At 26.0% G+C, this 20,274-nt stretch overlaps 1 protein-coding gene and 1 non-coding gene across 2 annotated transcripts; both read right to left on the minus strand.

The window, feature by feature from the left end:
• Positions 1 to 1,521: 1,521 nt before the first annotated feature.
• Positions 1,522 to 1,594, minus strand: TRNAA-UGC (transfer RNA alanine (anticodon UGC)). Its single transcript has one exon. It is a non-coding gene; the product is annotated as a tRNA-Ala (tRNA).
• Positions 1,595 to 2,843: 1,249 nt separating this feature from the next.
• On the minus strand, positions 2,844 to 8,529 carry LOC124848213 (WRKY transcription factor 72A-like). Its single transcript, XM_047325852.2, has 5 exons — positions 8,238 to 8,529; positions 6,994 to 7,071; positions 6,396 to 6,911; positions 6,192 to 6,305; positions 2,844 to 4,047 (listed from the first exon to the last, which is right to left on the minus strand). The coding sequence occupies exons 1-5, from the start codon at positions 8,343 to 8,345 to the stop codon at positions 3,103 to 3,105; spliced, it is 1,761 nt and encodes a 586-aa protein (XP_047181808.1). The 5' UTR covers positions 8,346 to 8,529; the 3' UTR covers positions 2,844 to 3,102.
• Positions 8,530 to 20,274: the final 11,745 nt, after the last annotated feature.

Here is a 20,274-nt window from a genome sequence, read left to right on the forward strand (position 1 = left end):
CCTATTAAACGTCCGTTACCAAGGACGGACGTTCAGAACATTATAAACGTCCGTCTCGACCAAGGACGAACGTTCAAAGAGCTGATAGGTGTTTACTAGTTCAGCCTATTAAACGTCCGTCACCCAGGACGGACGTTCATAACATTATAAACGTCCGTCTCGACCAAGGACGGACGTTCAAAGGGCTGACACGTGTTCACTTGTTCAGCCTATAAACGTCCGTCACCAAGGACGGACGTTCATAACATTATAAACGTCTGTCTCGACCAAGGACGGACGTTCAAAGGCTGACAGGGGTTCAATTGTTCACCCTATTAAACGTCCGTTTGCCAAAGCTGGACGTCTATAATCTTATAGACGTCCGGCTTGACCCAGGACGGACGTCTACAGTTCCACTTGTTTACTAATATGCCACCGGTCAATTATATACGTTGGGGCTTTTGTGGACGGACGTCTATTGGGAGACGTTAAAACGCATTTCTGCACTAGTGCAAATTCAACTATTAAGAAACAAAGATATGTGCAAGGCTTAATGTAATCTTCATAAAAATTAGCAGAACTTCTCAAAAAAAATTTTGGACGGAACTTGAGTAAACCAGTATAAAATATGTATTTGAGTATCTTTCTCTTTAAAACCCTTTTCATATACACTATTTAAGAAACCTGCTACTGGACATCTTGCTTAGAGTATATGTAATTTCGAATTCATTAGACATTGATTTGCAAAGAACTTTAAAAACACTATTAACTCCTCTTATAAGCCAATTTACAATCTTTTCAGTAAAATTGATATCTAAAATAGTTATATTATTAAATAAAAATATATAATTACTTTGTAAATTAAAGCCTAAATCGACATTAATTATCAAGGTTTTAGTTATTTATTTTTATTGATTCTAAATTTAATCTCTATTTTTAAATCAAGACTAATTTGGAATTAATAATAATGTTAAACATCAATTTACACTCTAATTCAAAAGTCAATTATATTTTTTTATTAATATTATAAATTCTTTTAGACATCAATAATTTTTAGTTTATAATACTGAATTATTTTTTAATCTTTGGTTGCTCTTTCACAAATTTCTTATAATATATAATGTACTATTATTGTTGTTTGTTAGAAAAATTATTTTTTTCGATCAATAATCAATATAATACTTAATTAGTTTCTAATCTTTGTTGGTCTTTCACAAATTTCTTATAATATATAATGTACTATTGTTGTTTGTCAGAAAAACAATTATTTTTTATCTATTTTTTCCTAAGATTCTTAAAGAGAAAAAATATTATTATATTTATTTATTATAAAAGTCAAATATAATATTATATTAAATTTTTATTATATATTTAAGTAAATATCAAGTAAGTCTAAAATATATATGGAGACATAATAATTTATTCTTTTATATTATATATAAAATTTAAAAAATTCATGAACAATGTTACTAAGATAAATTTTGCAAAAGATAAATATAGCATACAAACTTATTAAAATGAGAGAGAAATGAAAATAAAAAATGGAGATGCAGGGGATCGAACCCTGTACCTCCCGCATGCAAAGCGGGCGCTCTACCATTTGAGCTACATCCCCAACTGTTGAAATACTATGAAAGTTGTAATATATTAAACCTTCATAAAGAAACATAATACGAGTAAGACATGAAAACCTTTTCTGTCGAACATATTTTTCTAAAAATAGTGACGTGATATATTTGAATGTTTTTATTCTAAAATCAAGTTAATATTAACGTAAAGTATAACATTAAAATTTCCCTTTTTCAAAAATTAGTTTATCATTTCAGTAAACTTAGGTATTTTAATTTATATAAAATTATTTTGTTTGATTAAATACTTAAAAATTTTATATTATTAATTGATATTTTTTGTTAATTTTTATATTAACTATTTAACTAAAAAAATAGGAAACCGTTTGAGTATTGTATTCGATTAAACAGAAAAATTATTTGGGACTCAATTAAAAATAGTCAAATTTTTATCTTAATTAAACTTCATTGTAATTATTTCACTTTGCACACCCTTATTTGATAATAATAGATGACAAATTGAGTCTCGTTAATCAATCTGTCAGTCTATCAAAATTTTATGTATTGGGTAGATTCTCAAACCTGCAGTTCTCTTTGTGTTAATCCGTCTAATATTTCTCTTAATCTGTCAAATGAGAGATAAAGTGAGTTTGATTGACTTGTGAATTTTTTTATATTAAAATTTTAAATCGGAAAACAATTTAAAAAATTAATTTTCCTGTATTATATTATTTGAGATACACGTATAATATAATATTATAACTTAGGTTTATAATACTTATAAATTAAATTTAATTATTAATAGTAACAAAATAATTTACCATATAAACCTAATTAGAAGCAATAATTAATTATTTAAAATTTGTATATAATTAAATGTGTTTTTAATATATATATATATATATATATATATATATATATATATATATATATATATATATATATATATATATAAATTTGCTAATTTATGTAACCACTCATATACTAAATTTTAATTAAAAAAAAGTTTGTTCATAGAAAAGACGAATTTTAAACACAAAAATATTTTAATAATTTTTATTTTTAATTTAAATATAAAAAAAACTTATTCAAATACCTTTAAACTTAAAATTTAGCATATAATATATGAAATATTTTTATCAATTAAAATTTAGTACACTTTAATATATTATATATATATCAACTGAAGTGATATATATTAAATCTTATCTTTTGCAATAATTTTTTTGTTATATTCCTAAAAGATTAACTGAAATATCTTATATAATATACCTTCGAAAAATATTTTTCTTAACTTGAACTCACAGGCTAAAATATACATATATAATCAATAATATTTATTTTTGTACATTTTCTAAATTATTTTTCATATTAATTATACAATTGCAAGGCAACCTGCAAGCTAGCTAGTAAAGTTTTAAGGAAATGACGTGTCTATGAGATCCTAAAAGTTTAAATAAACTAACACACGGTTTAAACACAAGCTTTTGAATCTTGCTTTCAACATGGCCTTCCCATGTAGGCTAGAGGCTTCGTTCTTCAAACGTCTCAATCACTAATTTTTCTTGTCTCTGTGATCTCCGGGGGACCCAGAAGCGCTTTTGGGGCTAGAAAGTGGCAAAGGTGGTTGAAGAAACATCAAACTTCCTGGTTGTGAATTAGCTGGTGATTTGTTCAAGAAGCTTGAAGCACACCCATTGACTTTTGGAGATGAAGGTAAGGCAAAAGATGTTGGAAGCATTTCACCCCATTTTATTTTCTGAATCAGATTTTCTAATGTACCTTGGTTTCCCTGAATGCTTCCTGAACCAATAACCGAAGAAAGTGCCGCTGCCAAAGCTGACTGAAAATTAGGGTCTGCTGTGATTACTTTCGTTGCTGCAGCTATGGTGTCCGGCAGAGGAGAGATTGGATTGTTGTTCCTTTGCATGAAGGAACTGTAGATGTTCTCCATGGGTTGTTGTTTACCAAGATTTATGTTGCCAAGGACATTGACATTGGCATTGGCATTGGTATTCCTGTTGTTATTATATGGTTGAGTGTTATAGCTGAAAAAGCCGTTGGTCCAAGAAGTTGTGTTAGATTGGGAGGAAGTGAAGCTGAGGCTTGTGGAAGGAGGGTACCTGTGAGGGTTGTTGTAGTTTGAATTTGAAGTGAATTTGACAAAAGGAGGAGAAGAGGAGGATGGATTGGAAGTGAGGTCGAGAGTGATGGTGGGGTGTGAAGGTGAAGATGAGAGTGAAGGATGGGAAAGGTAGTATTGATTTGGTTGGGAAGAATCTGGGAGGGAAAAGTTTATTCCATGAAGATCTGCAGCAGTGGTGGTGATGTTTGGGGAAATTCTTGATCCAGAGAGTGAGGTTGATGATCCAGACAATAGCATGGAAGCTGCTGCGGAAGTGGTGGAAGCCATGGCTGTTGCTGAAAGAGGAAGAGGGTGGTTGTGGATTCCTTCGTAGGTGGTGATTAATATCGACATGTCTTGAGCACATCTTTGTACCTTAAAGTGTTGCATATATAGTAACAGTTAGGCTTATATATAATTTTGTTCTATGCTAATACAAATGATTGAAAACAACTTACATTGAAACATTGTTTGATAGGTAAAACAATTTAAATATTAAATTAAGAAAACTATATATTTACTTTTAAAATATAGAGAATATCAAATGATAGAATAGAAATAAAAAATAAATTCCAATTAAACAAGTTTATACATTATAAATATATTTAACCAAAAAAAACGAAATATTGTTATATGCATTAAAATAGTGTTAATAACATAATATAATATATGTTGAAATATCATTGACGTACGTGTCCACCTGGGTAAGATATCATGATACTTGTGAAAATAAAAATTCTATCTTCTATTTTTTTTTCTCTTTTTATCCTCTATCTTTCCATTTTCAAATTTTTAATATTATGTACAAGTTAAAATACAAAAATATTCACATACATTAAAAAATTAAATATAATCACTGCAATAAATTAATAATAATATTTATAGTAAAATTAAAATTAAAAATACTATTATGATTAGTTACAATTATTGTAACTAACATATTTTGTAAAAATATTTTTTATATAATATTAATATAAAAAATACAATAATATTACATATTGTAATAATTTTTATAATTATAATTAGTTGTAAACTATTGTTATCATAGAAAAATAAATAATACTAATTATATTATTATAAGAATACTAATATTGTTAATATTGATTTTATCATCTTAATTATTATATATTTAACTCTTTTAAATAATTATTGAAATTTTTTTAATATTTAACTTGTAAGGAATATAAAAAATAAATAAATAAAATTACTAAACGAGACAATTACAAGAGAGAGAAAAGAATTTGACAAATGTGATCATAACTCACTATATATACACCATTAATTATTTTAACATTAATCTATTGACATATAATAGAATATAATATATACAGCATACTTCTATAAAGTATTAGATGTTAGGGTTTGGTATACAATTAAAGTACGTGTATGGTATATAATTAAAGTACGTGTATAGTATACAATTAAAGTACGTGTATGTATCATCACTCAAAAATTATATTTAAAATAAAACTATTTTCTGTAAAATTATGCTACGTACAATAAAAACGCATATACAACACTTTTTCCTCTTTTCATTTGAAAAAAAAAAAGAGAAAGAAAATATTAACACAAAATCCATTTTTCTTTCTCCTTCCACTTTGAAAAGAAAAAGAAAAGAAATTGATTAGGCTAATATATATATATATATATATATATATATATATATATATATATATATATATATATATTTGAATTCTGTGTACACATCCCCCCCCCCCCCCCCCCCCCCTCTTTTACTGTATCAAACTATAAATATTATCTTAATTTGTAAGACAGTGATTTATTGACTATTTGTTTCCTAATTTTTATTATCTTTTTGTTTTCTTAGAGGGAGATAGAATGTTTTGACATCACTTTTTCTTTCACATCCATATAATAACAGTAAATAATAATATAATTAAAATTAAATTATTGAAGTTAAAATCAATAGAGTGAGTTGCAGATATATGAGATGTGAAAGAATCACTCTCCTTTCTCAAACCAAACAAAAACATAACTATTAGGTCTCCACGAATAGTATTTCTTAAAAGTAAAAGAAAAGAGGTGAAAAAAAGTCAAATGAATTGGAATGTGAACATATTATCATTGATTGCAAAGCTATAATTGATAGAATAATTGTAATTGGATACATATTTATATTTATTTGACAAATATTATAAGAATAAAATAATTATAAAAAAGTAAATTTTTGTATTTAAAAAAAACAATATTTTGATATAGATTTTTATATTTTGACATAACACATATGTCAATTTTTTACTAATTTATTATTTATTTGTTATTGTGTTAATATATTCTAAATTTAATGAGAAAATATCATGTGTTTGTATCAAAATATTGTAAAAAATTTCATGTTAACGTATCATTATCTTTTTAGAAAGAAAAAAAGAATAACAATTAACGAAATGTAGTTTGAAATTAATATAAAAAATTTGTGTGTGTGTGTGACAGTATTATAAAGTATTAAATGTAATTGATAAGTGATAGAAAATAAAGAGAGTATGAAGAGTGGTAAATACCTGCTTTCTCACTGGGCATGATGGTGCAACCGTGCAACGATAATAAGCTCGAGGACAAGGATTTCCCTTTGAAATCTTCTGGCCATATTTCCTCCATTGACATCCATCGTTCAACTGTTTCAACCAAACCAAACAATAACATTTTTCCATTATCCAACGTTTACAACAAAAGTAAAAACAAAAGATTGCATTAGAGGTATTTACAGTTGGGGTGTCACATCTTGCTCTCACACAAACTCTTGCTTTCTTCGCAGGGTTTTGCTCAGCAATCTCATCTCTATTTGTCTTCTGTCCCTTGCTTTCTCCACCACCTTCTTCTTTTACCACTTCTTCAACACTATTGCTAGGGCTTGGATTCCCCACATGTTCACTTGCACTTCCAGATTTTGATGTTTCGAACTTGCACTCCAATCCAAGGGACAACCCTTCTTTATCTTCTTCTTTCAATGTTTTAGGGACTTTCCCTTTCTCGTTGCTTCTTATAATTGGAATTCTTCCAAGACTCAGGGAAACTAGTTCTGATTCCTCCATCGCTCCTTCATCTTCGCCATCGTTGTTCGGTTTCTCAGAACAATCTTTTGTCTCTTGTTCAACTATACTGTGGAATTGCATTTGCAGTGTTCGGTAATCATTTAGTATTCTGTTCAAACGCATCTTTAATCTTTGATTTTCTTCTATCACTTCACCCATTTCGGCTTTCGCATTTTCAAGTTCATCAGCCTGCAACCATGTATATATAGATCAGACCAATCATACTATAATTTAATCATCAATATTATAATTATCGAACAATCTAATTAACCTCTTCCATTTTGGATAGGCAAGAAACATTTGGCCCAACCTCGACGGTGGATCTTTCAGGAGTAGCCAGTGGTGGCTCCTGTAAACGCATTAAAAAGTCAATATATGCATACACAAATGCAATTTAATTTTTTCCTTCGTTCTTTATCTAACTAGGGTTACCGAGCCTTATACGTTGAAAGTGTACATGTAATGATGCTCGACAATTTTTCCCCTTCTTTTGATATAAGAAGAACTGAGAATCTTTCGGGTTTGCATGTGCAATGAATTGTCACATTTTAGACATCGATAACATGATTGCTAGCTTTCCGGCACATGCATGAGTCAACTTTAAAAACGCAGATAAACTATTAAAATTCTTTTCAAAAGCTATGAAAAACGCGTGTGCTGAATTATATACGTGCATATGGACATGTTTTTACTTTCAACCGAGTTCAATTTTCATCAAACCAAACAATTATCACATATTAGTGTTAAGAATGAGCACTGTGCTGCACCAGATCGATCGAGTATTATGATAAATATATGTAGAAACTCATTCTATGCATATCTTTAATAAATTAAAATCACTATAGATCTCTTGCAAGTATATCAAATTATTGGAACCTCTTATAAGCTAATTTAGCTGCTTTAATGCAAACTAAAACGCTTATTTTATGTTTCTAATAATTTGATAAACCGTGTTTTAGTGTATTAAAATATTGTGGTCAATATATATAATTTGGATACCCCATAATATAGACCCATCAAAGAGAAATAATGAGAAATACCAAGGAAATATCTAAGCATATATAGAGGAATATAAGATGCGGTCTTTATTTAGTATATTAAGTCATTAAATAACAACAAGGATTCATAATCTTCCATCAAAATTTCTTTTTTCTTTTTCAATCTACTTCACACATACCCAATTCAATAATTTCAACAATTAACTAGGTTTTATTTGTAGACCTAATAATTGAACATGAACACACAATTAAAACTGGATGAATTTTAACTAAATATTGCATAAATAAAAAGATTTGAACCGTAAGTTTAGTCAGAAAATCGATTATCGAAGTGCTAACAAGATGGAATATTAATTGTAGACGTTGAGAAAGAAGAAGAATTTCGAGATCAGAACAGTTTGGTTGTTCTTTTAAACCTTTTGACTGAATTAACAAATCGAAAACCACACACAGAAACATATTTTGTGAAGGTTACAACATAAATATCAGAACAGTAATAGCATAGAATTATTTTCACCTGCATAACAATCTCTTGTTGACGACGGTGTTGTTCATCTCGAGGACTTGATTCAGTTCTGTTCTCTTCCTTGACCTGGTGACCGGATGTTTGAGAAGGAAACTCCATATTGAGAAAAGAAGTTTTGTTTGTGTGTTTCTGCGTTGGGTCAGCAAAGATGGTCCCTTTGGGGTGTTAATATAGAGAGAGAGAAGGTGCATGAAGTATTTGACTAATGAAAATTATAGGAAAGAAAAAGAAAAAGAAAAAAGAAAAAAGAAATAGAAATGGGAGCTGGGTAGCCAACACGGATACAGACGTAGAACTAAAATGTCAAACATAGGGCAATCCAGTTGCACTAAAAGAAAAGAAGAAAAGGAAGACGTTGGAAGAGTAAAGTATTGTTTGTTTCAATGTGGAGAATATGTATATATAATAAGTGGAAGAATTCAACTTCAACGTTTGAGAAAAGATGTCCGAGAAAGTGAAAGAGGGGTTGAAGCCGCAATGGTCGGACACCGCCTACTATACAAGTGGCATCGTTGAACTTTCGAACATTGCATGGGTCACATGGGGCCGAATTCCCTTTCACATGGTCAAACTTTTGCCACTCCTCATCACCGAATTAACCTTTTCTTTACACAAACATTTTTCCCCCCTCCCAATCTTTCTAACCAGGATCCTATTATTTTTTTAATTACAATTTATCTTAACTTTGTGGGGACAACTTTGCATTCTTAATTTTTTTTTTCTATTTCACATCTAAATAACTTCAAATTTGCTTTCAAAATCTCATATTAATTAGAAATTAGGTTAAATTGTAATATAAATTTTATTTTAGAGATTTTGTAAAACTGACTAAGACATTTATATTACCACTCTTATAAAAAAATTTATTTAGACTCTCATTTTTTTTAAGTTAAATGAAATTAAACATAAATTTAGATAAAGTCACCATAATCAAATGTTTGTCTTTACCATAAATTTAGTAATTGTTTACTAAGTCACTTCTATACTAAAGGTTCAAATGTTTGTCTTTATCATCGTTCGTCTTATAATTTTATTTGGTCATGCTGGGTTAACCGTAAAAGATATGTAAAAATCAGTAAAGATTTTGTAGTTCTAACAATTAATACATATTAAACACTAGTGCACTGAAAGGATATGACAACGGTTGTTTTGGATTTATGACAACGATTATAGAACTGAGGTATACTCAGACGAGGTAAAAAGTAGGCAAGGTAAAAAGTAACGACTTTTGGCCTCGGTTCAACAACTGAAGCAAAAAGGTGATTATTTTGCCTCGGTTCAAAAATCTCGAAATAGTAAACCAAAAAAAAAAGAAAATTGAATTTGTTGCGTCAGTTCTAGTTCCAACTGAGGTCGTAAACCCTTTAAAATTAATTAATTAAAGGATTTATGGCCTAGCTTCGGTCAAGAACCGAGACAATAGACCTTTTTTATCCTCGATTTTTACCAAAACCGCTATCTAAAGTATGTTTTTTTTTTTAAATATGGTTGTTTCTATAACCATTCCATATCACATAAACCATACCCAGAAACAAACTTGCACATAAGAATAAGTATCACAGTCCATAAATACATTTATCCATATTACTACTTAATATGATTTTTTTTTTGTTTTAATAGCTATGGTTACTATTTTTGAATGAAATTTTTTTGACCACTCTTTTAAACTCCTATTTAAGGAGAAAAATCCCATGAGCCCTTAATTTGGATGAATCTGAATTTTAATTTTTTTTTGGATTGTAGATCTTAAAATGATTCTAACTTTCACTCTAGTTAATCATGCTTCTATTATTATATATGGATTTTTGGTAGAAATTTTTTTTTTTGATACCGTGGTTGCTCGCATAGTTAGCTAATCCTTCCAGATCTCCTAGGAAACGTTGTTTTCTATTTTTCAGAAATTTATTGTTTTTTTTTCTAACTTTGCAAAATTATTTAAAATAGTTAGACTTTGAATTTTGAGCTGAAATGTTTTATGAGGGGTTTTCATGAATTTTTGGTCATTCATACAAATTTTCAAGTCATTTGGAGTTCATTTGCGCATACTCCCAGTTTTACCAACCAAATGAAAACATGAAAAATCAAAAACGAAATTAACATTGAAAGTGAGTTTGGTGCTGAAACGAAACAAACCACCCATCCAAAGATTACATATACACAAAATCAATCGGTCAAAATGAAAGAAAATCACAACTAAGTATATAATCAACATAAAAAAATGGAAGGAATGTTGAGGATGATTGCGAAAATGGAAGGTGAAGAGGAGAGTGAGGCGATGAAGAGAGGAGAGCGGCGCAACAACCAGAGAAAACAAAAATGAAATGTGGAAGAGGCTTTGTCTGTTCGCGAAATTTAAACCTAGAAACACATGTTATTACCTTAATTATTTTATTAACCGAAGCAATGTATGGCCTCGATTCTATTAGTAATCGCTGCCTAAAGCTTCTCAAAAAAATAAAATCAAATATTTAAAGTTATTTTATGCATCGGTTCGCGGCATAATGAGACATAAGTATTCTATGGCCCCGATTCTCTAAACAATCGAGGTCATAGAATCTTTTAGGCTTTGATCCTTTGTGAACTGAGACATATATGCTTGCGATAATTGCAAAAATGTTACCGCGTCATTTTATGCTTCGATTGCAACAAAACTGATGTCAAATACGCGAGTTAAAATCTATATTTTTTTACAAGTGAAATGTATCACTTACCTCTTTACTTCAAATTTGTTATAAATTTCAAAATAAACTGTGTAACTCACATACTAATCATAGTCTAATTGGTACTAATCATGTTTTACATTAGATTTTAATCATTCTAAATTGGATCCTTTTGGTTTGAAGGTTACCATCATTCAATCTTGGAATAACCATCATGGTGGTGTTTGTGGAGAGATTGACCCTTTGGACCATCCGGTATGAGGTTGATTAAACGGTAATAGAGTAGACTTTAAATTAAAGATTGAAACTAAAAATATTTGAAAAAGAAATAAAAGGTGAGCAAATGGGTTACCGATTATACATCAGTTTACTTGTTAAAATTTTGACGAGTTAGGTGTTAACTTGCTTTGGTCTGTTTAAGTGTTAAACTGACGGACCATGAAATGAAATGAATTTGTTAACACATTTTTTAAAATTAAAAATTAAAATAATCCGTTTTGATGCCCTAATTTAAGTTGATATGGTAGCAGTGACGTTGTGATTAGTAAATATCTGGAATACATGAAAGATATCATCTACGAGAGTCTGACTTTAAAACTAATTAAATAATAGCAACTATCAAAGTTTTCTACTACCAAGACCACGCTATCCCCTTTTACTTTTCTGTTTTTGGGATATTATATATATATTTATGTTCCTTTTGTTTTTCTTTGTCTTTTCTGGCAAAGAGTGCAATACACGTCCACATATACAGAGAGCATTGGGTCAATAGTAGGACGTACCAGAATAACGCTTCCTCGTTGGTGTATGTTAAGGATAGATATCTAGGGTTTCAAACCACTGCCTTTATAGTACCGGGATAAAGTCAAATGAAAAATTAAACAAAGTTCATTTAATTATTGTTTTTATTCTATCTATTTTTATTTTTATGTTAATTATCATGCTTTTATAAAATAAAATGTAAATTATGTTATAAATCCACTATCAATGGAGACAATTATCATTATTCTAAAAGTGATTTTTAACATACCTGCATATACTCCTAACGAAAAAAATAGTATATTAGGTAAAGATAATATTAGTTCGTAATTATCATTAAAGTTTAAGAAGTAAATTTTAATTTTAACTCAATCTCACAAAATTGGTTTGTAAGTGAGTACAAGCATTATTTATAAATCAGTTTTGTAAAGTTGAATTAAATTTTAAATTTATTTTTAACAATTACAAATGTATAACCTCTATAAAATTATTACTCTTGTTGAAATTAGGATAACATTAGTTTATTGTTGAGAGTGTAATCTTTATTTTGATTAGCAATCGCGATTTCGAAGATGTCACTATTTAGCTATTATAATTTTTAGTCGTTATGGTTAATTTATTATCCACTGGAATATTGATCTCTTCTTAAGCAATCGGAAAATGTCATTCCAGTTTTGGTCGCATTTTTTTTTTAATAAATCTCAAAGTTTGCTACGACATTATAAAATTAATATAAATTTCAATTACATCTTATTTGTTTAGTGTTTTTAAATTTATTTAATTGCAATATTTCAAAACAATGTAAATTAAAGTGGCTAATTGGACGGCTTATTCAATCACAACTCATGTGAATACTGTTAGAGATCATTTTGGTAACTATTGTTACTAATTGTTTAATTTTAAAAAAATATATAATTTTATGCATGTTAATGATTTTTAATTAACATAATATGTTTACACATAATAAGTAAGTTAAACATTTTATAAGAAGATGATCTATCAACTTATTATCTTAATATTGTAATTTAAAAATTATATAAATTCTTTATATGTATTTAACTAAAATTATATTTATGTGATTTCTCTCTACCAAATATATTTCTAAAAAATAGACCCATAATTTATATTAATGTGACATTTGAGAAATAAAATCCCATCAAAATTGAATAATATTTTGTATTATTATTACATAATTTTCAAACTTTATCGTTGATCCCATTCTTCTATCTTTGACTTGGTGTTTTCCATCAATTCCCAAACACTAGAAGGTCTATGAAACTATTTAGTTTATATAAACTTAATGTAAGTTAAAAATACAATTAAACCAATCAACTATATTAAATTTAATCCAATTAAATACGAATGAATATGAAATAAACCAACCAACCTCTCAAACTTAGCTCCAATAGGTGTTGAGTCACCCTTATTAATATATATTACACCATTTTCTACATTATATTTATTATGTTGCTCAAAAGCCCAATTTTCATTTAAAAATTTCCCAAGTTGTCATGGATCCAAATTCTCCTATGTTATTTTTTTAATTATGTAAAAAATTATTACAATTTTGTGTTACAAAATATTACTTTTTTAATTTACCATATTAAAAAATACAACATGTTTATAATTAACTTACTTGTATATATCGCTTAATTGATTAATAGTTAATATCATTAGTTCAAAACACTAGAACATCCAAATCAAGCAAATCAATAAAGTTACACAAGAAAATTAACCCTAGCCGTTGGATACTGACAATACTGACAACTACACGACATAAAACTTCAAGAATTGGAAGCTGAGTAATGGTCTGGTCATAAAATTATAAATAAATTTTTTAATTTAACTTTTGAGTTTGAGGTGATAAAACTAAGGAAAATGATACTTGAACAACCATTTTTGACAACATTTAGACACGCGCACACGTGTCAAAATCTGAGTGGTCCATTTTCATTTAATTTTTCCAACTGGACCACTCAGATTTTGACACGTGTTCGCGTGTCTAAATGTTGTCAAAAATGATTGTTCAAGTGTCATTTTCCTAAAAGTAACGCAAAATTAGTGATCAAAATCAAACTATGTAACAAAAAGCAGATTCAGAATATACTTGGAAATTATATTAAAATACAATGTCCTAGAACAGGACAAATACTTTTACACATTCTGTTCTCCACACCTGCGATTAAACAGACATTAAAACAAAAAAAAAAAAAAAAACATAAGCAAGGGAAGGCATTTGCATGAACATATTACCCTAATATTACTTATACTGTACTTAACAAAAAAAAATACTAAGATTTCATTTATATCTATACTTATATATATATAAATGATATATTTATTTTGGTGTACACATTTATTTTTCTCGTTTTACTCCTGATTAATTTAATGATAATATTTATTGATTTTGTATAAAATTATCTTCAGTTTCAATTTTTTCTTTCTTTTTTACCTATTGATTCAACTTATTTTATTTTCTTTGTCTTATCCTAACTTACATATATTCTTACTTCTCACTTTGCATTTGTAGATTTTTTTTCTTTCTTTTTCTAAATTCTATTGTTCACATAAGTAAAAATACATGGAAAGAATATCCATAGGTAGAGAATGATATAAAGTCAAATGTACAGTTAAGATACACCGTAATTTAGAGAAAATTTGAAAATATACATCTTCGTATTAAATAACAGTGAAATACATGTCAAATAATATCTTCAATGTGACGCTCTCTTCTGACTCACATACCAAATACTAGCCCACTCACAAAATAAATATTTAAAATTTTAAAACCCAAAACAATCAAACAATGTTTACCAAACTTCCAAAAATAAGACTTGCAAGCGATGTTTTAACCATACAAATGATAGGTTAAAAATTCATTATGAAAAAATTACGATAGGATGCATAGTCAAAAGCTAAAACGCAGATAAAATAACTTAATTGGAGAAAAAATGCAGTTGAAATTTAAAATTCAAATTAAAATTAATGATATTTAGCTTGAATTTCAAATATTTTATTATATAAAATACTTTTTTTTTACTTATATTAAATCTGTTATACTATGGTGGAATATCACAATGTTATAAACTAATTGTTTCCCTTAGTTGACTCTTTCACATCTTTATTACTATTACTGTATCGACATGCATTTTTTTATTTCTTCAACTAGATACTTCTACAGTTGACACAATTTTTTATTTTTTATTTAGAAAAATATGTTGTTCTATTCTAAAAAATAAAAATTGAATATTTAAAACTATAGAAATATATAGAAATTTTGTTTAGAAAAAAGTTTTAATTAGAAAATATATAAAAGTAGAAATTTAAAAATACAAAATATATATATATATATATATATATTAATATTTTAATTGAAATGTATAAAATTTATAAAATAGAAAAATATTAAAATTTACTGAATTTTTTATTTGGAAAAAATATAAAAAAAGTTGGAATTTTTCTATGCAATTTTTTCTTAAATTTTAAAAAGTTTGAGTATTATAAAAAATATTTTCTTCAAAACCATATTTCGACCAGTATGATCACATGAAAGGTAAGAATTCGACTCTCAAAAGACTGAATTTTTACTTAGAAACAAAGTCATAATACTGTGCACAATGTGTTATATTAAAAAAAACTCATCTATTTTATGTAAAAAAAATTTGAAAAAACTAGAAAAATTCAAAGGAAAAACATCTTCACATTTAAATAATTAAATGTAGAAGTGACAGAACAGATCCGGAAATTAAATATAGAAGTGACAAAACGGATCCGGTCCACGCATTTTGCCACTTTTTTTCTTTTTATTATTTCTTTCAATTTTCTTAATTTTTTAAATTTGTTTTCAATTTAAATGTTTTATTTTCAGAATTAGTTTATATATAATATAAATAAATATTAAAAGCATATTTAATTATATAAAATATTTTCTAAATAATTATTGCATTGTGTAACTAATAATTAAAAATTAATTTGTAAGTGTTAATAATTTAAATTATCATATTATTATATACTTATATTTTTTAAAAATATAATATAAAAAAATTTAATTTTATAATTATTTTTTATTTAAAATTTTAATTTAAAAAAGATAAACTAAGGTTGAGTAGAACTACGTTCTGACCCATCAAATTAACAAACTAGACGTATCAAACCAAAATAGGTTGAGAAGTTGAAATCCTCGACTCGATTTCGTCCCTAATTGGCTCACGGATTGACCCGTTAGTTTCAGTTTTGTTATTTCTATCCAAATATAAAAATATTAAATTCTTAAAAATATTTATTTACATTTATTTCAACTATATTAAATTGTTATATTTTTTAATTTATATATTTATATTTGTTCTAAAATAAAATTTCTTAAATAAATTTCTATATTTTCTTCTATTTTCAAAATTTCATGAATTTCAATTATAAAATTTATATTTTGCTATATTTTTAAATATCTATTTTTTCTAAATATTTATTAAAATTTAATACTTTTCTATTTTAAAAATGTTATAAATTTCAATTTATATTTTTGATACTTTTAATTTTCTATTTTATATTTTTTTCTAAATAAAACTTTTTTTCTAAAAAAATTATAATTTTAAATATATATATATTTTCAAATATAAATGTATATTTTAAAAAAATTAATTAAACTGCATCTACGGTAAAAGATTTAGTTGAGAAAATAAAATGCAATGTGTAGTGGTGATAGTAAAAATGTGAAAGTCTACTACAAAAAAAATATCTTTACACATTTTCCATGAGTCCAATAAATCTTAATACATTAGCATAAAATTTAACTATTATTATATTATGTTCATAATCAAATTATAATATTATCACATATAAATATAATATTATAGATATTTAAAAAATACATAATTGGGATAGGTATGTGTTTACGCTAGTTTCAACAATCTAAATAATTAAATTTTATTAATTACGATTGTGAATAGTAACTCCCAATTGGGAATCATCAATTAGGCTCAAGGAAATTTTATTAAATTTTATTAATCACCTGTTTCCTTTAAAAAAATTTGTTTATTACCCATTCCAGTCCATAAACTTTTTTATAACTGTAGGTATTCATGAATATGCTAAAATATTTTTTAACAATTTTTAAATAAAATTATTTAAAAACAATCTTTAAAATATAAATACAAATCAAAATATTAATTTTTAAGTTAATTTAAATCAAATTACTCAATAAAATATTAATACAAAACAATTTAATCTTTTAACAAAATAAATTTTAATGAATTGTATAAACTTGAAAAAATTAATCTTTTATAAAATAGCTTCAATTTCATTTGTCTAAATAAAAAAATAGAAACACATGATGTCAAATTTTAAAGGATTATTCTATGAATAAATTTCATTAATAATTTTCTTTTAGTTGTTAAAAGTTACTAACTAAATTTTATTATTAGCAAGTGAGTAATTAAATATTTGTACCCAATACCACAAATATCTAATAAGAATATTCGTTTAATATTTGTCATAAATAGGGATACATACCTACAAATATTTGTCATTACAATTAACTAGAAATAATTAAAAATAAGATAAATTTATTATATATATATATATATATATATATATATATATATATATATATATATATATATATATATATATATATATATATATATATATATATATATATATATATATATATATAAAGAGTGCACACTTCACTTCATAATTTGGTTGATTTTAAATTAGACTTAACATTCATTTTACAACATATTTATCGATTGATGTTAAAAATCTTAAATTCGTCAATAATTAAAATTTTAAAATATATTGCTAAATTATGTTTTATTAACGAATTTTCTTTCATTAATAAAACTATGTCCATAACTTAATATTTATTGTAATGATTAAACATACAAATTACAATTCAAATTGACCAAACACAATATATATGCATATCTTCCATAATTGAATAATTATCAAGATAAGATATTATAGTTAGAAGAAACATTAAATCTTTAAATTTCAAGCTTCTATATCATCATTTTGTAATTGATATTTAAAAAAAAAAATCAATAGAGGGATTTAATAATAGTGATTCGAATCCAAAGCCATATAAAGAATTAAAATTATTCAAACCCAAAATTTTAAGATAATAAATCTTCTATTACATAAAGTGTTTAATTTTCATATTTTTATCTAATCTAATGTATAACTTAATTTAGATTCTTAATATTTACTAATACCAACAAGTGAACCTAAAAAACCACTCTAACACTTAAATTAGACAAGTCTATAAAAACACTCTAACATTTAAATTAAACGAGTTATTAATAAAATTATATATATATATATATATATATATATATATATATAATTAATAAAATTCCAAAATCTTTACACATTTATAACGTGTAACTTTTACCATTGATATTTACTTCTTACCTTATACATTAGAAATTTGTAACTAAATTTCTTAAAGTATTTAGTTTTGTTATTGACAAGCAAGATTAGTTTAGAGTTATTTAAGTATTTTATCTATTTGGGCATGCATCGATGTACTTTGATTGCGAAATTTCAAAAGTTATGCGTCAACAATAGCCAACTTTACATACAAAACAAAAAATAAACCAAAATTCAAAGTTAATTAATGTATTTTTTACAATTAGACGAGTTAGGTACCGTTTATGTTTTGGCTAACGTATTTACCTTATAAAATTGTTACCCCAAAAATTTGGTATGAACGATTAAACAAATTAAATAAACTCAGTATGAAGCTTTACATAATTAATGTATTAATTATATTACGCACAAAATTAAATAATATTATGTGGGGATATTTGTTGAAGATAAAAAAAGTCATATGCAATGTTGTAGAATTATTAATGGCGTAGAAAATAAGAAAGGCACGATTATATAGGTTTGAATTACACTTTCGTCTAAATTTATCTAACATACAAGGTTACCCACTTGTAAGCTTTGGACTTCATATGAACACTGCATATAGAAATAGACCACTTTGTTAAATTAAATTATAATAAGGTAAGGATCAACCCCGTTGACGTATAATAAATTTCCTTAGTCAACTTTGTTAAAAATATCACTTCACATCATTTAAGTAAATAACGACAACAATGTGATAGATATGCTACAGAAAAGATAAATTAAATAAAATGTTTACATATAACATGTTTGTGTAAGTACATTAAATATATAAATAAATAAATAATTTTAATAGCTTAACTTTTCTCACACATTGTTTCAAATACCATTTGCCTAATAATCATAATATTAACTTATCAATTATTTAGTAAAACTCGTCATTTGATGTTGTATTTTTTTTTTTCATAAATTTCTTCCTTTCGTATATTTCTATTTACTTTAATTGTTATACTACTTACACTATCTATTTTTTGGTTTCAGTAAAATAGTTACCATATTTATCGTTGCATAAAAATACTTCTTTGTTCAACTAAAAAATAAATAAAAGTATGTTATTTTATGTTCGTGTAAATTTACTTATTAATTCAATGACTATATTCTGAAAACACTTATTTTAATAATTTTTAATTGATATTTTTAACTAAAAATTATTTTTTTATCAATTTCTCATCTGGAAAGAAAATGAAAGAAAAACTTTTTTTTTTCATTTGGTTAAGCTTTTGCAGGATAAGGAGGATAGTTTTTTTTTAAAGTATTATTTTATTCAAATTTCTAGAAAATAGGAAAATAAGGAGAAACTCTCTTTATTCAATATTTTTTTTTTAAATTTTTATAGTAATTTTGTATGAGTTTATTTTATTATTTTGGGTTTAAAATATTAGTTTGATTTTTATAAAGATAAGATAAAGATGGTTTTAATTTTTTATTATTTATTTGCAATATTATTTTATTTTGTTGATATAAGATAGAGATATATTAAATAATTTTTTTATTTTGAATTAGTTGATATTTTGTTTTTAGTTTTTATTCTTTGTACTTCATCCAAGATCTTACTTGCACCTATTTAAATATTGTCATGATTTAATAAAAATAACCACAATGAATTACACTTGCAAATTATTTAAGTGTGTGTCACGTTTTTTTTAACAAAGTGGTATTAAAGCTTTATGTTCTTAGTACCGAGTAAGAGAAAAAAAAAGAATGTGAAACTGTGTGAATGAAAATGTGAGTGCTGAAATGTTTGAAAAAAATAAGGATAACAAAAGTTGTTAATGGAATGACTCTACTACAATTGATGAAGAAGACCAATTATGATAATTTGTGCCTACACATGAAGGAGACCAAGTGGCCCGACTAAACTTGAGAACAATCCAGAAGCATGGTTCTCCATGTTGAAATTCTTCACTTTTTCTTGTTTTCCTTCGTCTATAGGCATTAATTATCATAATTGGACTTTTTCGTCAACTCTGACATAATCATTCCATTAACAATTTTTGTCATCTCTCTCACTTTTTTTTTCAAACAAGCACTCATTGTTTCACTCTTTCTCTTTTTTTTCTCTCACTCGACACTTAGAGCATAAAACCCTTATACTAATTGTTAAGTTTATCAAAGAAGGAGGTAATTGAGAAGACACAATATCAATGAGATAAAAAATTGACACCACTCTCAACCTAAAACCTTAAGACAATGTATTAATG

The sequence above is a fragment of the Vigna umbellata genome, chromosome 2 (assembly GCF_029865625.1).
Source record: "Vigna umbellata cultivar VRB3 chromosome 2, Vumbellata_1.0, whole genome shotgun sequence".
Classification (NCBI taxonomy): domain Eukaryota; kingdom Viridiplantae; phylum Streptophyta; class Magnoliopsida; order Fabales; family Fabaceae; genus Vigna; species Vigna umbellata.